This window comes from Rutilus rutilus (assembly GCF_951802725.1).
Source record: "Rutilus rutilus genome assembly, chromosome: 5".
NCBI lineage: Eukaryota > Metazoa > Chordata > Actinopteri > Cypriniformes > Leuciscidae > Rutilus > Rutilus rutilus.
The window spans coordinates 3,289,613-3,308,645 of NC_140213.1; the positions used below are offsets into that span (position 1 = coordinate 3,289,613).

The 19,033-nt window shown below is 38.4% G+C and overlaps 1 protein-coding gene across 1 annotated transcript; it reads right to left on the reverse strand.

Moving 5' to 3' along the window:
• Positions 1–990: 990 nt before the first annotated feature.
• shkbp1 (SH3KBP1 binding protein 1) lies at positions 991–16,317 on the reverse strand. The gene is made up of 18 exons (XM_084409224.1): positions 16,126–16,317; positions 15,818–15,871; positions 15,558–15,603; positions 15,344–15,417; positions 15,169–15,227; positions 14,997–15,077; positions 14,744–14,911; positions 13,596–13,686; positions 13,326–13,516; positions 12,822–12,937; positions 12,611–12,698; positions 11,788–11,904; positions 9,520–9,690; positions 8,367–8,522; positions 6,186–6,282; positions 4,924–5,108; positions 3,649–3,775; positions 991–2,410 (listed from the first exon to the last, which is right to left on the reverse strand). The coding sequence occupies exons 1-18, from the start codon at positions 16,176–16,178 to the stop codon at positions 1,774–1,776; spliced, it is 2,511 nt and encodes an 836-aa protein (XP_084265350.1). The 5' UTR covers positions 16,179–16,317; the 3' UTR covers positions 991–1,773.
• Positions 16,318–19,033: the final 2,716 nt, after the last annotated feature.

A 19,033-nucleotide genomic window follows, 5' to 3' on the forward strand; every position in this document is an offset into this window, starting at 1 on the left:
TTTGTTAGTTATTGACATAAATGCTTTTTTTTGTGGTAACACTTTACAATAAGGTTTCATTTGTTCACTATACTTTAGTTAAAATTAACTAAGAATGAACAATACTTCTACAGCATTTATTACTATAAATGAATGTTAATTTCATTTCATTACTAATACATTAATTAGGGCTGCATGATATTGAAGAAAAATGTGATATGCGATAACTCATTAAATAATGCGATATGCGATATGCGATATGATAATGCTTCAAGTGTGTAAAATAAACTTAAATTATCTTTAAAATTATTTAACCTGCATATGCGTTTCACATTCTTTCTGTGACTATAAAACATCCCTACAGCTGCTGACAGTGAACATCAGTGTTTTACTGTGGTATAAGAAGTGTTATTTTAACATCAGTGTAAACCTCGGGGTTCAGGGGTTCAGCTTATCCTACATCAGGGTTATTAAACAGCAGAAACTGAATAATAAAACACTGCTTAGTTTTCACAGTATGAATTAAATATATCCTGATTCTTATTAAAGCTACAAAAGTTATTCAGCCAAGTGATTTTCTCTTCGTCTTTAGTTCACGTTATTGTAAGCGGTTGCGATATGCACATCACGATACACACATTTGCGATATTTCGATAATTTCCGATATTTCGATATATTGTGCAGCCCTAATTTAAATCAAAAGTTGTATTTGTTAACATTAGTCAATGCACTGTGAACTGAACAAAACATTTGTACAATATTTATTCATCTTTGTTAATAGTTCATATAAATACAGTTGTTTGTTCGTGTTTGTTATTGTTAGTTAACAAATGAAACCTTATTGTAAAGTGTTACCATTGTTTTTACATATTCAAATAAATATGTATATATATAATTTTTTTTAGAAGAACTACTTATTCCAGACATCAACAAATTGTTTGATATTTTATGATTATCGTCATAAGACAATATAGAGTCTACAAATTTGACCAGTGGGACTTTTTTGTTTACAGATACTTTTAGTCAATTTTGAGTAAAAATAAGTATTCATTTAAATTCATCTATGTTTTGTACATCTTATTTGCTACCATTATATATATGTCCACCCTGCTCTATAGATATCAGTATTAGCATTGACTATTAAAAACTAAATTAGCAGTCGAGCACAATTGCATAACCCTGTTAATCTGAACCATGTGCACACATATCTGCGTCTGAGAGCTCATGCAGTAATACTAACCAGAGCTCAACTAACCAGCATGACTAAACCACAAAGCCTTGAGAAGCTGAAGTGTGTAATGTCTGCGCATCACCAGATGGAACTGATAAAGCAATCAATAATTCAGAGGCTGAATAGACACACCCCTGATCTGCCATTGGCTGGCTAAACACACAGCCCCGCCCCCAAACTCACTCGATTGGTTGAGCCAGTGTTGCTGATGCTCAAAGAAGCGGGAGCTCTAGAGCCACAGTGTTCCTACGTTTCAGTGATTTTCAGTTGTCTTCGCATATTTACGCTTGGGAAGTTTATAATCACGCAAAAACATAATAATCAGCTTTAAAGCTTGATAAAAACAAGATTAAACAATCCTGCCTTCACATTAACATGACCAAAAAGTGTCAGGAGTAAATATATAAATCACTTCCATGTTTCTTTGTTCAAAAGAAAAAAAGTAACGGAATGTGAATATTCCCCTCATTTGCATGCGATATACATAATCTCATAACTCCACATTCAATATTATAAGGCACCCTGTGATACTGATATTTTGTAAAGTATAATAAATCTCCCTCTCAGAAGCTGGTTTCATTCATATGAGGTTTAGGGCTGGTGGAAGGAGGAGAGGCGGGGCTTTCTGGCCCGGGTGCGTTCTCATTGGACGGGCTCTCGCTGGTCGGAGAGGTCAGAGGTCGCCTGGGAGACGTGGGCGTTTGTGATCTAACTGGACTGAGGGGTGAAGGAGACGCGTTTGGAGCCGCAGGAGCTGGTCTTCTCATGCATGGTGCTGATGATGATGATGATGATGATGATGATGGTGGTGGTGGTGTCGATGATAAACATGGCGCTGGCAGGGCTGAGAACGACGATGGTATTCTGAGTCCGAGCCGAGCCTCGAGCTCGCTGCACGCCGCTAAGCTCCGCCTCCCCGGGTCCAGGCCGCCCGCGTCCGAGCACTTGGCTCGCTCCTGACAGCGCTCCACGAAGCTGCCTCTCCGGATGGCCCCGAGGCCGTCCCGGTCCCGGCCCGGGTGAGGGCTGTTGCTGGCGCTGCTGGCCAGAGAGGACTGGCTGAGGCCGAGGTGGGCCGGCAGCTCGCGGGGTTTACTGAAGGGAACCAGAGGGACCTGACGAGGAAGACTGCCAGAAAGAGGAATCGGGCCCCGGAAACCAGCGCCAGCTCGAGTGCTTTCACTTAACTGAGACTGGAGGCTGTGGGGAAACACGTGAGAGACCAATAAGCAGATAGAGCCACGTACTTCGCTATATTATTGATCTGCCGGCACTGGATATTGCAGTAATTACAATTACAGGGTTTCTGCAGATTTTATGAAGGTAAATTTAAGACTTTTTATAGACCTTTTTAAGACTAAGTAAAGAAAATGCAAGGAATAATTGAAGGCAACACAATTACAGCAATATGTTCTCTGAAGAGTTGCTACTACATCTCAATGTGTTTCTCAGACAGAGTTTGAAAATACAACTTCCTACAGATATGCATTACTTGTTCACTCATTTTACATAGAAGTAGCTTGAATCACTCTATTCCCAACCAATAGAATATGGAAATAACTTTTACTCTGATCACTCAGCAGAAAAATATTTAATTTCCACAGTCTTCCAGAATGTTTTCCAGTGCAAACGTCTAACGATTCTTAAATCAAGATACATTTACTGGATACAAAATGACATTAAATATGAAGTCCTGTTTTGCTGTATTGGAAAATAGGACAACAATACTGAGGAATATATACATTTTTAATAAATGTTTGCAACATTTAATGCCATTACTTTATTGAATTTAAGACATTCTGCTCTTATTTAAGACCTTTTTAAGGCCTAAATTTGTGTAAGGGCAAATTAAGACTTTTTAAGACCTTTTTAACACCCGCAGAAACCCTGAATTATAATACACCCTATAATCCGGGAAAAAGTCACACCTGAATATAAGTTGCAACGAGTCAAAATTGCATTGTTGAGAGAGAGAAAAAACCCAGATTAGTTGCATTCTATTATTACATTAAGAGTAAAATACCAGTATGTAAAATACTGATAGATAATACAAAACATTTGCACATTTATAACGTTTAGGTTAGTTCCCCTAACTCTACAAAAATCCTTTAAATTTAACAGAATACAGAATAAGAAAGAACAATTTGAGTATAAATTAAATGGTTAGCTCACTTAAAAATGAAAGTTCTGTCATCATTTTCTCATCCTCAAGTTGTTTAAAACCTGTATTAATTTCACAAAGGAAGATATTCTGAAGAATGTCGGTAATCAAACAAGTCAACTGCGGTCCATCAGCTGTTTGGTTACAGACATTCTTCAGAATATCAGCAGAAGAAAGAAACTCATACAGGTTTGAAACACCTTGAGGATGAGAAAACATTTTTAAGTGAACTCTTCCTTTACTGAACCCGGGTAAGTGTGGGAAGGTGTGTGTGTACCTGCACATGGAGTTGCGAGAGGAGTGTGTGAGAGAGGCCGCAGGACTCATGTCTGGCGTTCGGGTCAGAGCCAGATCACACTGGTCCAGAAGCTCCAGAAGCTCCTCTTCAGTGGGACCGCCCAGAGCTTCAACACAAAACACAAACTTATGATTACAGCACATACACTGAATCTCACATTCATTATTACACGGCTCTGTGGAATACTTGATTCTGATTGGTCAATCGCTCCATCCAGTGGTGTGTTATTCCTCTATAACAGCCGCTGAGAACAGAAACACAGGCTCATCCGGGTCACTGGAGTCAGCAGCGCTACACGCTCGCTAGGAACGGGTTTTCTTTGTGGAAGTTTTGCGTTTGGTGAGCTAATAAAATATTACAACTCAGTCGAATCAATATTTTGTGTACAGTTATTTATTATGCCATCCAGTATCATGGACACGCTCTCTCTCATTTCACACAAACGCAGCGGCGGCCATTTTGTGACTATTGTTTTGTACACTGTTGGATTATAAGATACAAACAGGAATGATTTTAAAACAGTTTAATCGGAAATCAATATCTCTGATCTCCATAATTATTTAAGTGGTGAAATGCTGTGTAATAAGTGTTATGACTGTATACCGTATCTCTTAAATGTCCGTCTAGTGTGATCTCGCCGCTGAAACTGCTTCTCCGCGGAAGCTTTGTGTTTAAAGAGCTAATTCAATATTTTAACTCAGATCAATATTTCGTGTCTAATTATTTTCTTATCTTTCTTTCTTTATTTATTTATATAGCACAAGTAAACACAACCAACGTTGACCACTGTGCTTTACATAAAATACACAAAAAACAGAAAGACAGAAACATAATATAATATAAAAACCTCGTCAAAAAAAATCAAGGAAATGCCTGTTCGAGAAAATATAACTTTAGTTTGTGTTTAAACTCAAGTAAGGAGGTCAGTGTTCTCAGGGAAATTGGGAGGGTATTCCACAGCCTAGGACCCGATGCACACTATGTGGCAAGTGTCCGTGTAATAAGCAGGATAATGTACATCCAGCCGGTTGTGATCTCAGAATAAACCCCTTCAGGTGTGTGTGTGTGTGTGTGTGTGTGTGTGTGTGTGTGTGATCTCAGAATAAACCCCTTCAAGGTGTGTGTGTGTGTGTGTGTGTGTGTGTGTGTGTGTGATCTCAGAATAAACCCTGATGAAGACCCCGCGGATCACCCTGTCGGGGTTCATTCTGAGATAACAACCGGCTGGATGTACATTAATGCTCCCATGCTCACCTTTGATATCCACTTTCCCAGCGATCTCCATTGCCGTGGTGAGGTCCCACATCTGGATGCTGCCGTTGCTGTGTCCGCTGAAGAGATACCGACGGGGCCTGGAGCCGATGCGACTCGATCCCTCACACTCATGCACCACAAACGCTGTGATGGACGTCCCGTCAACTGAGCGCACCTCACACACCCTTCAAAGGGGAGATCACGTTTAGCACCTCCCACAAGTGTTGCTCAATACGCGGTCCAAGGATGTCTAATCAGTTCATTTAAAGGGTAACTCTCGCCAAAATTGAACCTAGGCTCTTTTTTTTAATCTACCTGAGGCAAACTTTCTTGTAAAAGCATAATTAGAATGGAAACGCCACTTTTAAGTTTGACCGTATTTTCGTTACCTTGTGAATGGGAGTGAATGGGGCACGACTATGATAGCATCAAAATCACTATTTTTAAAACACTAAGAAGGCTCGACACAACATGAAACTTTGCTCAAAGTATCACCAGAGGCTCTACACATGAACTCCAGCATTGAGAACATTGTTTGTGGACACAGAGTTTACTAAAAAAGAAAGATTTTGTACGACTCACTTTATCAGTTAGTGTTTCCGGTGGCTGGAATTTTGTCAGTCAAAAGTAGTCGATCTCCAAATGCAACGTAACATGAGGAGAGTAGAGATGGAAAGCTCCTAAAGCTTGTTTCCACATAAATTCACGGATAATTTTTTATCTAAAAACCATGCTTTTCATTGAGATTACAAGTTCATGACATTTCCTCATATGGAGTCAGTTCATTACGTTGCATTCGGAGATCGACTACTTTTGACTGACAGAATTCCAGCCACCGGAAACACTAACTGATAAAGTGAGTCGTACAAAATCTTTCTTTTTTAGTAAACTCTGTGTCCACAAACAATGTTCTCAATGCTGGAGTTCATGTGTAGAGCCCCTGGTGAGACTTCCAGCACAGTTTCATGTTGTGTCGAGCCTTCTTAGTGCTTTAAAAATAGCGATTTTTGATGCTATCATAGTCGTGCCCCAAGCACTCCCATTCACAAGGCAATTTGACCGAAAACGAAAATACGGTCAAACTTAAAAGTGGCGTTTCCATTCTAATTATGCTTTTAAACGAAAGTTTGACTCGGGTAGATTAATAAAAAGAGCCTAGGTTGCATTTTGGCGAGAGTTATGCTTTAAGCAGTCAGAAGTGTTACTGCTGGACATGTAGTTTGTGTAGAACAACAGTTTAATGGCGGTTATATTAAACTGACCTCTTCCCATTGGAGGAGAGCCTTACGTAGAGTTTATCAGTGTCAGGAACCACACGCTGGATGAACACCTGCTGCTCGTCGCGCTCCCCGTACGGACCTGCAGGAGCAAGCGGCATGCACACATCTGACCCATGACCAGTGCAGCAAATAAATACATATACACTACCGGTCAACATTCTGGAATAATACGTCTTTGAAAGTGTCTTCTGCTCACCAAGACTGCATTTACTTGATCAGAAATAGAGAAATCAGTAATAGTGGGAATTTGTAATTTATGAATGTAATTATAAATGTAATTTATTCCTGTGATCAAAGCTGAATTTTCAGCATCATTACTCCAGTGTCACATGATCCTTCAGAAATCATTCTAATATGATGATTTGATGACAGGGTTTCTGCAGGTTTCAGTAAGTCAAATTTAAGACCTTTTTAAGACATTTTAAGACCATAAAGATTGAAATTTAAGACCTACACGACGCATTATCCAAGTTAGATAGATAGTTACCTCAGGATCATTAGAGTATCTATCTATCTATCTTTCTATCTATCTAGGATTATCTAATGTGTGTGTGTGTGGTAGATTTTTTTTTAATTGTAAATTAAAATTGTACTTTTGCATATTATACTGTAAAAACACAATTATTGTTGATTTTAGTTGATCATAACTAGAGAGGAAATGATGAGATGATTAAAGTGACCAAAATTATCACGGTTATCACAGAATCCTGTTCAAAAAGTACTAATACTACAGAATGAAGTCCATTCAACAAGTTTTATATCGAAAAACAGCAAATAACAAATTGATTAGCATCAATATGCACTTTTTGTTTACGTAAACATTAAAATACGATTTTAAAAGTGTCTTGCAACATGTTATCTACTAACATGTACAAGTTCAAATAAAGTTTTGACAAAAAAGGTTATATACAAAGATAAACCTCATATTTCAGCCTTTAAATCATTTTTTATAAAAAGATTGAGTCAAAAAAGCTAAATTACTGACATTTACACATTAGCTTATATTTATTAGTAGTGTTTGGGTGCACCCCCCATCCTTCATGTTGACTGAGCTTTCAATGTTGTTATGGAAAGGGGTGATTGGTTGGTTCCTGTCACATGACCTGCGGTGCGTTTGCAGCATTCTGAAAAGTTTAGATTTTTTTCATCTCGTTGCGCCTGGTAAAAAAATTAGCGCGTCGCTTCAATTATGAGCGCGCTTGGCGCGCGCCTACATTTGAACAAACTTGAGCGCGCAAAAGACGCGATATGTGAACGGCCTCTGGCGAGCTAGCTCATATCAAGCCACGAGCTATTGGTAGCACGCGAGCGACGGAGACCCCTGCTCTAGGGCTCCGCTTTGTAGGCTACAACTCAATACTTTTTTGCTACTTTGTAATAACTTTCTGCGGCCAGCGTTTCTGGAAATGAACGAGGGTAAACACTTTTTTAGACCTGACTAAATGAAATTTAAGGCCTAGGATGAAAATCTGGCCGTTTTTAAGACTTTTTAAGGCCTTAAATTTAAAGTTCAAAATTTTAGACTTTTTAAGACCCCGCGGAAACCCTGGATGATCAAGAAACATTTATGATTATTATCAATGTTGACAACAGTTGCTGCTTCATATTTGTGATGCACTATACAATTTAAAAGTTTGATATAAGATGTTTTGTATAGGAAATGAACACTTTTATTCAGCAGGGACACATTAAATTAAATAGATCAAAAGTGACAGTAAAGATTTTAATGTTACAATTTAAGGATTTTGTGTTTTTAAATAAATGCTGTTCATGCAACTTTCTATTCTTTCTATAAAAAAATGCAGTTTCCACAAAAATATTAAGCAGCAAAAACGGTTTGCAACATTGATATTTATAAGAACCATTATTAATAATCGAGTGCTGATCATAACTGATAACTGAGCATCAAATCATCATATTATAATGATTTCTGAAGGGTCATGTGACACTGAAGACTGGAGAAAATGCAGCTTTGATCACAGGAATACATTACATTTCACTATATATATATCACAATATAAAACAGTTGTCCTAAATTATAAAAAATAATCAAATAAATCCAGCCTTGGTGAGCATAAGAAACTTCTCCTGAAAGATCTTAATTATTCCACACGTTTGGTCCTGAAGGAATGAGGCTGTTTGAGAATGATCATGTCATCGTACCGATTTCAGTCCCAGCAGCGCAGCCTCCATGACCGTCGATGTCGTCCAGTGAGAGGATCTTAAAGGAGGTGAGAGGAGTGGAGCCAGGCTGGGTGGAGATCATGCCTCGGAAACGCGTCACCGTCCAGGTCCGCACGTGATTGTTGTCTGCACACACTGCATGGAGGAAGACATATTCAGGGGTTCAAGCATGAAATGCTGAAACCCTATTGTAATTGTAAGGATTTGTAAAGCTGATCGTGTAGGCCAAACCGTAAGGCCTAGAGACTTGAAACCTGGCCAGATGGTAGGCCTCAATTTGGGGACAACCTATCAGAGTATGACCCCGACTGGCCCATAGGTGGCGCTACAGCAATCAAAAGTACAAAATCCCTCATAACTCTTAGACCAATTTCGATTTAGAGAAATGTTCTGCTATGTCGAAAACCTAAACCTAAAGAAAACCTACTTTCGCGAACTAGTCCCTGGTTTCTCGCCCGATCGGAACCAAACCAGTCTAGGACAATTCTCTGGACTCTCTAGATCAATAACTTTTGCATTTGGGTAGCTAACACTTTATGGAGATCGGACCATAGGTGCCGCTATAACTGTTAAAAAGCTTTAAAAAACACATATTTCATTAGTAAATTGCCTTATCTGCTCAAAGGCCTTAAATGCTTGAACCCCGATAAATGCTGCTTGCAGCTTTAACTCTACTAGTGATTTTACAGCTTTATCCCCACTGTATTCTGCATATGTGACCCTGGAGCACAAAACCAGTCACAAGGGTCAATTATTTGAAATTGAGATTTATACATCATATGAAAGCTGAATAGATAAGCTGTATGGTTTGTTAGGATAGGACAATATTTGGCCGAGATACGACTATCTGAAAATCTGGAATCTGAGGGTGCAAAAAAAATCTAAACATTGAGAAAATGGCCTTTAAAGTTGTTCATTTATGGTGGCGATTGTGCTGCATCCAGTAAATTTACTAAATATCTTCATGGAACATGATCTTTACTTAATATCCTAATGATTTTTGGCATAAAAGAAAAATCTATAATTTTGCCCCATACACTGTATTGTTGGCTATTGCCACAGATAAACCCGTGCGACTCGTGACTGGTTCTGTGGTCCAGGGTCACACATGATCGAGACATGGCCTCCTCACCAGAGATGAGATGTTTCTCAGACAGCATGATCTTGGTAACAGGACTGCGGTGAACAGAGAAGGTCTGGAAGAGCTGTGGACCGGATCCCACCGTCTCCGGATGCTGGACTATGACACGCACTGAGCCTGAACTGGTGCCGTAGGCGATCTCGATCCAGTTCCCACTGTCACCTGAACAAACACACTCATCACACACATGAAACAGCACTGTGCAGAACAAGTGTGCTTAAATGTGCTGAACGTGCACTTTATTTAAAAAAAACTGTTCTTGCAGATAATATAATACTAATGAAATCACTTCAGTACACTTCACTACAATGAGGCCATCCTTAAAAATATTCTTGTTTGCCGTAACCCGACCGACCCTGTCAATTTAGTACCGACCCAATTATTTATTTTTTTTCCCTTTCAGTCCGACCGACTTGCCGGTTGTAAACTTGCGTTAAGACCGACCGATTTTTTTTTTAACTCTTCAAACAACTAATACAAATGCAATAAAATAATATTAGTTATTAAGTATTGTGAATATAAATTGCCTAGACCTACAACCATAAGCTACGTTCTTTCTTTTAAATAAAAACCCGTGGCGCGTCATCTATGATTATGTTTACAATTACACCATTGGTTAACCGTTAACGCATGTCACACTACTGCCTGCAAGCTAAGTTTGCTTCGTTTCATTCACTGTCAATGGTTCGCGCTTGGTAATGATGGCTGCGGCTTTACTCTAAAGATTATTTCATTTTTATATGTTGTTGAATATGGTTTATTAAAAAATAAACATGCGAGAGCGTGTTATAGGCTATATGTCATGTTTTAGTCAGATATGACGACGCTACTGCAACACGCATTGCCGCAGATGAGAAGCTGAGCATCAACGTGCAAACTATCGCAAATCAAAGTGAAAGTAAGTCGCTGACGCTTAACACACAATCATCATCATTAAATGTAAAGAAACGAAATGATCTTACCAGGGCTGTTTCCGCTTTCTCTTATTGTGGGCTTTGATTCAGAAATTTTAGCTGATGATAAATAAAATAATGTAGTCATAACTGTTGCTTTCGGTGACGTGCACTCCATTAAATCTACATATAGCGGTAATTGAAGATCGGATTTATATCCGCAAAAAAACAACACACATTTAGCCTATGTAACCAGGTGTAAATGGAATCGTTTTGATAAATCAGATTGCAATCCGATCTGAGAAAACGCATGAAGTGGCCTGGTGTAAACAGCCCTTAGACATAGCCACATAGGTGAAAAATGTCATATACCCCCCCCCCCCCCCGATTTTATTTTTTAAAAATGAAAAATCTATACTTTTTTATAATCTTTTTTTTATAGCCTATATAAAAAAATATAGACCGACCTACCGACCCTTTTTTTCTTTTTTTTTGCTGTTACTGCAAACCAAAATATTTTTAAGGATGGCCTGATAAAGATAGTTCTACAAATCGTTCTAAATATAAAAGAATAGCAGAGTCCACACCACAACTATAACGATAATTCCCAGATAAAAACATTGACAGCCAATCAGAATCCATCTTGCTTTAAAGAGCTCGAGCATTTAAAGCGGCAGACGACAAAACTGGTGTGGACGCTAATATAGTTATCAACTTGGTGTGAACGGGCCTCTGAGGCTGGTGTGTGTGTGTGTGTGTGTGTGTGAGGATATCTGAGGCTGGTGTGTGTGTGAGGATATCTGAGGCTGGTGTGTGAGGATATCTGAGGCTGGTGTGTGTGTGTGTGTGTGTGTGAGGATATCTGAGGCTGGTGTGTGTGTGTGTGTGTGTGTGTGTGTGTGTGTGTGTGTGTGTGTGTGTGTGTGTGTGTGTGTGTGTGTGTGTGTGTGTGTGTGTGTGTGTGTGAGGATATCTGAGGCTGATGTGTGTGTGTGTGTACACTTGTACAACTATCTTTGTGAGGACCAGTTTGAGTTTTAGACCATTGGAGTGAGGACAAAGAGAGTAAAGTGAGGACATTTTGGTCGGTCCTCATTTTCTGAGAGCCTTTAAAGGCCTGTTTGAGGGTCAAGACTTGGTTTTAGGGATAAGGTTATAATGAGGTTAAAGGTCGGTTTAAGGTCAGGGGTCGGGTTAGGCACTTAGTTGTGATGGGTAAGGTTAGGGTAAGCGGCTAGAGATTGCATTGTGTCAATAAATGTCCTCATAAAGATAGATGTACAAGAATGTGTGTGTGTGTGTGTGTGTGTGTGTGTGTGTGTGTGTGTGTGTGTGTGTGTGAGGATATCTAAGGCTGGTGTGTTACTTGTTTTGGGCGTCAGGTAGACACTCAGAGCAGTTATAGCATCTTCAGTGGGATCTCGGTACAGCTCGGTCACCAGCAAATCATTATCCTTCATCCGCAGCGGAAACTTCTGGACATCTGAAAGATGATGGATGATGATGTCAGAGATCAGCGTGATGAACATCTGAACAGTCATGAACACACAGTAGAGCTGGATGCTATTCTTTAATGTATCCCAATAAATGACAGCTTAAGCAAGTATAAATCAAGCTAACGGCATCCAGTACAGCACAATAATCACTGTTTTAGCCTCAAATTCAACAATAAACTGTTTATATTTTACAACCCAGTAGAAATGCCTTTATTAATGATTACATGTGAGTAAAAGCCTAAATTAAACATGTTAATCATATAAAGTGATCGTGTCTCTTCAGAAGGCTTGAATTGAACCGTCATAATTCATATGGATTTATTTTACAGTTTCTTTATGATGATTTCATTTAACATATCTAAGTGTTGGATGCTAATCAGGGTATGGCCTTGTTTTATATGGTTTTGTTTTATATGGTTTGTTATATTGTTTGTGTTTTTCTGGTCTTATACTCTGTTAGCGCTTCAAGTGTGAGAAAAGCGCATCATAAATCAAATGTATTATTATTATCTTCATTTGTGTTCTGAAGATGAACGAAAGTCTTACGGGTTTGGAATGACATTAGGGTGAGTAATTAATGATAAAAGTGACATTTTTAACCCTTTAAATAGTGTTTGATTATTTGATCTGATTATGCATCAAAACTTAACAAACATAAAACAATAGAGTATTCCGGTTTGATGGTCACTTTACCTATATAGTAAATAGATCCATTATTACATCCCAAAATGAGGAAAGATCCGGCTGTGTCACAACTGTTGATGGGAACAACGTCCTGGTTCTGCACAGAATGGGTAAGACATCATGAAGTGAGCACTTCCCTTAGTTTAGATGCATCAGACATAATGTGAACAAATGCAGAACACATCAAACTAATCCCGAACAGTCCTGGAGCTCGACGTACCTGCCAGTGTTTGGTGACGGCGTTCCAGACTCCCACTTTACCCGTGTGACTGGTGGCAATCAGCTGATTCCCCACGAAGAACAAAGCCTCAACCGGCACATTCAAGCTGAACACACCTGTGGATCAGAACACACACACACACACAGATCAGGAACTGTGCTTTACAAACATTTACACAAAAAATAAAATAAACATATGCATTTATTTGATTTGATTGAAGTTTATTAGAGCAATAAAAAACAAAAAAATAAATAAAAAAACATTTATTTATATCTATATATATATATATAAAACATAGCACAGTTTATCTCCCATATAAATACATACACACATATACATTACAAATAATAACTATACACATACACATATATATACACACACATGTGTACCTGTACACACACACACTACAATTTTGATACACATATCCACATACATTATTTACACTAATAATAGTTGCTCGAAAGGGAGTGGAAAGAAGTATAACTTAATGAAATAAGAACGTACCAATTTCATTGCCATTGCCATCAGGGCAGATCGCCCACAGAATGATTTCAGTGCCCGACGCCACAGCAACCATCTTATCGTTGTCTCCCAGTGACCCGCCCATGACCTTGGCATTCAGAGCCACCCTGTCAATCACCCAGTCCAGTCGAGGGCTGGTGAAGACCTGCTGCCATCCAGTGGACTCTTTAACCCTGAGCGTGAGGGATGCCGTATTTCAATGTGTGCATCCTAAACATTTCTATTTGTGACGTGTCGTCATAGAAACCCTACCTGTAACAGACCACAAACTGGGCATAGCCCACAGCGATCCAGTTATGATGACCACATATGATCCTGACCATGCCTGGATCAGAGACCGGACCTGAACAAGAGCACACGAGGACAGAAATGATTAGAAATTAGCATTTTAAACTGGTAAGGGTGCACACCTTAAATGAGTACATGAGTCAAATATAATGGATTAAACTACAGTAGAATTGAGAAAAATAGAATGCAACAAATCAGAGTGCAAATGAGTAGAGTAAATCAGAGTAGAATAAACTAGGGTGAGAATTATTTGAGTAAAATAGAATAGAATAAACCAGAGCTGAGAAGATAAGAATGACTAATTGAGTAGAAATTAGTAAAATTGAACTGAATACAATAAAATAGAACAAATCAGAGTAGAAATTTGGAGAGTAAAAAAGAACCGACCAGTAGAATAAAGCAGAATAAAATAAAGCATAGTAGAAATGAGAAGAACAGAGTATAATAGAAAAGAACTCAGAGCAGAACTGAGTAATATAGAATAGAATAAACCAGAGATGTAGGACTGAAGAGTAGAAATGTGTAAAGTAAAACAGAAATGAGTTGAGAATAAAGCAAATCAGAGTAGAAATTAGGAGAATGAAATAGAACAGAATTGATTAAACTAAACCAGCATAAATATGAGAAGAACTGAGTATAATGTTACAAAACTGATCAGAGCAGAACAAAATCAAATAGAATAGAGCAAATCAGAGCAGAAGAGCTGAATTGAGAAGAGAACAACAGACTAAAAAAAGAATAGCCAGAACAAAGTAAAATAGAATGAACAGAACAGCATAAACCACACATAGAAATTAGCAGGATAGAATGAAAGTGAGTAGAGTTAACCTGAGTAATAGAATAAAATAGAATGATAGAATAGAAATGAGTAGAATCGAGCAAATAGAATTGAACCGAGTAGAACAGAGTAAAATAAAATAGAATAAACCACAGAATAGAGTAAATCAGAGGTGGAAAAGAACAAAATAGAGCCGAGTCGACCACAGTTAGTCAGTAGAATAGAAAATAGAATAGCTAAAAGTAAACAGAATAGACCAAAGCATGTCAGAGTAGAATGGAATATAACATTATGTGGAACAGAATTGAATAGAGAAGTGGAGAATGTCGAACACCTGGCACTCGCTCCTCGATGACCGCTTTACCCAGAATGCCAGCGTTGCCCAGGTTCGGTGGCATTGTGTTGCTCCTCCTCACAGGGGCTCTTTCCACCGGCGCCGAACGGCCACCCATGAACTGGGGTCCTGCCACGCTGTGCCTGTTCCTGCGCTTCACTGGGTACACTGTAACACACACACACACACACACGTGTTCATGACTGAAAGACGCTGTCCTGTTATACGACCTCAGGGTTGGTGTGTTCTGTACCTGGAGGCGGCAGGTATCCATTAAACAACACGTTCCCACAGGAGGAGCGATCCAACTCGTCACACAACTGCAGCTTTCTCACTGAGGAGGAACACACACACACACTAAACCTTCATTTCCTTTCATAAACATATGGATAACACCATGAGAATGATGGCAGCGCAGATCTTACCCAGCGGCGTGATCCCATAGAACTCTGCCTCGTGCATTAATAAGTGAACCTCTATGGACCTGCCATAAAAACACTTTCTATAATAAGAGACTTCATTTCACAGTGTTAAATCATCCATATCACCGTTAACAGACTATCTGACACATTTATAAAATATACAGACTATATGTCTTACCTGGGGTGAAGCTCTTTCGTGCGCAGGAAGTTGAGAATGGGCGCAAACAGAGACGGATCTCTGTCAATGAAAATCTGAAGAGACACATTTTACATAATGAACATTTAAATGGCTCAAAGAGTAGAATCTTAAACGTAAAGACTGACTGATCTGCAACATTTATTATTATTATTATATTATTATTAGCATATGAACGGAAGAGAGTAAACCTTACCGCTCCAGTCTCATCTTTCAGTGTTGATATCCGTCCACTTAATAAACTAGACAGAAAATAACAATAATCAAAAAAAGCTGTCATATTATAAATTTTTAAATGTCCTAATGAGAGCTATGACAAAATAAAAAATCTGTAAATTAGTGTGGTCAGTTGTTATTATTATAAAACCTAATTTACGTTATAAAAGCCCTTATATGATCAGTATTCATAGAGGAAGGAAGGGTTTGATCAGCTTTAGCTTGATCTGACACACAAACCTTGAGAAAAAGGAGTCGGGAACCCACGTCAGAGTCTGTCTGGAGGTGCTGAACCTGAGTTTGTATATTCACACAGAAAAAGAAGAAGAAAAGCGGATTCAGGGTTACAGATCAGGCCTTTCTGCTGCTTCTATAGGTGTGCAGATGTTCATTACTGTCTCAGTGAGCGGGATAATGCTGAAACTCTACTGCAGACTAGGCCTAGGTGTTATGAAGACTACACTAAAGTGTCTAACAGTTCTTAAGTGTGTTAATGAAGTGTGTGGCTTGTTTCGAGCAGGATATAACAGTTGCTTCAATACACAAACCTTTTGCCCCCGACGTTAAGATGAATAATTTCTCCAATCCTCGCCATGATCATCGGTTTCAAGGCAAAACATTCATATTGTATTGGATATTTTAGTAGGTATTTATAATTTCTTCATGATAAAAGCTATTTACTTGTACTAGCCGTTGTAAGGAAACAGCGAAAGAGCGGATGTCGCAAATTACTTGCGGAAGTGGAAAGGCGCTGTATGCATTTCAAAATAAAAGTCATTGACTATATAATATAAACCTCATAAATGCCTTCAAAGAGTCTTTATAAAGAGACTGATCTGCAACATTTATTATTTTGTTTCTAAGGTGGCTTTTGCAAACTTGTAGCATCAGTAAAAGGGTATTTCATGTCTAACAAATGTCTGCTTTCCTTTAAAGAATTCTATTTTTTCTATGTGTGTTATGAATTGCTCACAGATCAAATTTCTCATGCTTAACAAAACAAAGCACTGCTCTTTGGGCATTACAGTATTCACATCTTTTGTGTTTTTATTTTTTTATTTTTTGTGTGTGTGTTTTCAAAGAACTTCGTGAAGAAATGAATGCATCCAGATGTATTAAAATGCAATTTATTAGTATCAAAAGATGATGCATGGAATTTATTACATTTACTTTGCGTAGTGTTTCAAACTCCACAAGAGTGTAAATGGTGCAAAAGTAAAGTCATGTGAGCTACATAGTAACTGAGAATGTGAGAGACTTGTATGTAGGCCTACAGTTTATTTTCAATACTTGCCTAATTTCAAGGGGCAGTTTTATGTTTATGAGGAGATTTCTTATATAAAAACACATGCCATCCATTTATGCAAAATACAAACCCATCCTAAACTTGATAAAATGCAATATATTGAAACATTTTAACTCCGTAAAGCCTGACAAATGCTAATATTTATGAGCAAAAAGTAAGATGAAGTTCTGATGCTTGTAATGTGAATAAATTAGATCTTTATAACAGTATAGCAACAACATTAAGTAAGCTATAAGGTATGGTGAAGTAGTCACAGCTGAAGGGAGTTATAGGCACGACACGAAGCAGAGCGATGGATATAAATATCAGTCGTCACTCTATATCTCTCAATACTTGTCTTAGTAAGATGATATTTAAATGATTAGTAAACATTTTTTTTTTTTTTACATGATTAGTTTCATGATCAAAGTTCTGTAGTTTTAAAACATATAATGCAATGCAAAACAATGATTGAGAGATGAAGAAATAAACCTGATGATCATATTTGAAACATATATTAAAATGATTTTTAACGAAAGCTGTGCAGAGAACAATGGGGTTATAGACGATGAAGGTGTCTTGACATTAAAGGGGTCATATAATGGTACATGCACTTTTACAAGTTGATTGTACTGAAATGTGTGTTGGCAGTGCCTGTACACAACCATCATAAAATGATAAAAATCCATCCAGTGTTTTTTTTTTAAATCTTCTTATATGTTTTCCCCGTCTCAAATCAAGCCGTTCGTCACACGGTCGGACACCCCTCCCACGATTGTTGATTGACAGCAGCGTTTCAACACAGACCCGCCCTCGCTCGCTCGTGAGCGAGCTGTCAATCATAGTCCGCCATTGTTGATACGCTGGAGCAGAATGGCGTCAGAGATTGTGGTGTTCTGTTCTTGGGTGTAATAAGGAACACAGCAGTCATTTTGATGTTCCTAAATCCAAACCGCTGAAGACGCAGTGGCTGAGTTTGTTTCGAAGGGAATACTCCCCACGATCAACGTCAATGCTTTCATGTTTGCGCGAATCATTTCACACACTAGACTGCTTTACAAACGAGGGTCAGTATAAAGCTGGTTTTGCTAAGAAGCTGCTCCTGAAAAAAGGATCGGTACCAACTATTCCTGTTCCTGCTGCACCTCCAGAAGAAGAAGTGAGTGTAACGTTTTATTAACCTTTATATTAATATTTATATTAATCTTTGCAAATCGCTAGCACGCTTCACGATGAATGCGGCTGTTTACACTCAGGGTACATTACGGCATGTTTTCTATGTACGACGTTCTCAATATAATTCATAATCCCACGTTTATAATGAACAACGCGTTATGGTTATTGTGTTATTACAAACGGTGTACGCAGGTGTTAAAGTTAACGTGGTAACACTACACTAAGCTTACTTTAATTGTCGAACTTCTTCGGGGCCGTCATCTTGTTCCGGGTCCGACTCCGGTTCAAATTGATACGGTTGCACAGATGTGTCCTCAGAGACTCCCGCTGCCATTCTTCAAAATATACCCTCAACTGTTGTCAAGGCAACACTCCACCAGTGTTGTGTCAAAACGCCCCACAGAACAGAGGGGCGGGGTGAGCAAAGCTCATTATCATTTAAAGACACATGCACTTAAACGGCGTGCTGAAAACAGAGCTGTTTTTGACCAGGTAAAATGAGTGTTTTCTTACAATACTAATGAGAATTTTTAATTACCCTAAAGAATCATATTAACTTGTACAAAAATGGCATTATATGACCCCTTTAAGGACTTGTTTCCAGAATTGTAGGAGTCCAGAGTGAATCTCTGCGGTTTGTTTTTATTAAGGCAGTTCAGGATGGAGAAAAAGCCTGTTACGATTAAGCTTTTTCAACTGGAGTTGACAGAACGTTTATGAATTTAAGTTTATTAAAGTTTTGTTGTTGTTTTTGCTTGTGTTTGTTGTTAAGTAAACTGAACTAGATGATATTGTATTATCTGTCTGAGGATGTTCAGTTATCCATCCATAACCAAGAGAATTACTAACTTAAGAAGATTTTACTATTCTACATGAATCAAGGTGATCTTTGGTCTTTTATCATAGATTTTTCACTGTCCCACATTAGAAAGCTGCAGATTGTCTCAGACCACTTGCACTAAGAGCACTGATATGTCTATAATTTCTCTAGTGTT

Coding starts and splice junctions, on each gene's coding strand:
- shkbp1 (XM_084409224.1), bottom strand. CDS start 16,178: ATGATCATGGCGAGGATTGGAGAAATTATTCATCTTAACGTCGGGGGC. Junction 15,872..16,125: donor CTTAACGTCGGGGGCAAAAG/GTTTGTGTATTG, acceptor ATACAAACTCAG/GTTCAGCACCTCCAGACAGA. Junction 11,905..12,610: donor TGGATCTATTTACTATATAG/GTAAAGTGACCA, acceptor ATCATCTTTCAG/ATGTCCAGAAGTTTCCGCTG.